Source organism: Galeopterus variegatus, unplaced genomic scaffold (assembly GCF_000696425.1).
Source record: "Galeopterus variegatus unplaced genomic scaffold, G_variegatus-3.0.2 Scaffold866, whole genome shotgun sequence".
In the NCBI taxonomy this organism is placed as follows: Eukaryota; Metazoa; Chordata; class Mammalia; order Dermoptera; family Cynocephalidae; genus Galeopterus; species Galeopterus variegatus.
In genome coordinates, this window is record NW_007726977.1 from 1 (window position 1) to 1,281 (window position 1,281).

The following is a 1,281-nucleotide window of genomic DNA, read 5'->3' on the forward strand; positions in this document are numbered from 1 at the left end:
AACCTGCATTTACAAGTATGGAGATGAAAGTAGCAGTAAGTAATAAAATAAAATAAATTTCGGTCTTTAAAAAGTACCAGTACAATCATACTTTGAAGTCAGTTATTTAAGGTGGAGAAATCAAACTTTTTTCTTTTCTTCAGGTTTCTATTTTCTCTATTTGAAAGGTGGTCTGTCACTGGCCACTACTGTTTATTTGCCCTGTTATCATTCTGAGGATTTTGTTGTAATCTAATTAGTTATCACTGGCTTACAATTTTTCTTTTTTGATGCTGTTTACAGTGTTTTGTTCATGACATTATTTTAAATATGCTAAATATAGCAAGGTGAATTTATAGCTAGAACTTACTAAACTGAAAGTGTGTATTTGCCATGAGGATGGAGATGAACTGATGATCATCTGATGACAGTTCAGGTGTGGTGTTGGGAACGTAAGTGCACATAGTCTGTGGCAGTATGCCTCTAGGAGGAAATCCTGAGATATGATTTTCTTACTTAGGTCACATCATCTCTGAGATTGCACATGAATCAGAAGGACTATAAGTTGATAGGCCATTTTGTGTTTTGCACAGTATTTACGCTTAATGAAGTTAAGGTTATACATTGGTGATCACTGATAAAGACTTGGGTGTGGAGTTTTTCCAAGTAGTTCTTTTCAGATTGTACTGAATACAGCCCTTCCATGAGCCTTCCATTTCATATTATGTAGAGATTCTGTGCATCTAGAAACTCTCCGCTCTTTTGTTTTTTTTGGGGGGGGGGTTTTGCCTTTTCATACTATACTCATGGGTCTCTACCTGTGTATCTGATTATACCTGTTTTCANAGAATTATTCGCCTTTTGTTGCTCTTGGAAGTGCAATTAATACTCTGGTATCACAGCGCACCACTCTCAGGATCGCGCTGTCTCCTGGCACGGCCGCTCCAGACCCGTCGCCATCTTGGACCCCTATAACTATTTTTATATCCTGTATGTGTGTGTGTGTGTGTGTGTGTATCTCTGCAACCCAGCATCTCATTCTTTCTACCCTTCTTCTATGCTACAATTTGTAAATACCTTTTCAGACAGTAAGAAACTTGGCTCCTATTATCCTCACTGTTTTTTATTTGATATAATATAACCAATCTCTAATCCATGCACTGTTTCCTCCACCCCACCCCACCATCACACCACAATCCTGTTCTCACAGGTCTGCTAACCTACACCTCAGTGCAGGCCAGGAAGTTTTAAAGTAGGCCTGAGTTTTGATGTGCTGGCTTAGACAAAGGCCTAAAGGATTTT

The 1,281-nt window shown here is 38.7% G+C and overlaps 1 protein-coding gene across 1 annotated transcript in view; it reads left to right on the forward strand.

Annotated features, from left to right (window-relative positions):
* Window positions 1-4: 4 nt before the first annotated feature.
* NCBP1 (nuclear cap binding protein subunit 1, 80kDa) overlaps window positions 5-1,281 on the forward strand; it is a gene marked incomplete at its 5' end in the record, with an annotated part of 14,581 nt that continues 13,304 nt past the window's right edge. The window contains one exon of the mRNA XM_008573027.1: window positions 5-35. Within this exon, the coding sequence (XP_008571249.1) occupies window positions 5-35 (31 nt within the window). The remainder of the gene's footprint in view (window positions 36-1,281) is intronic.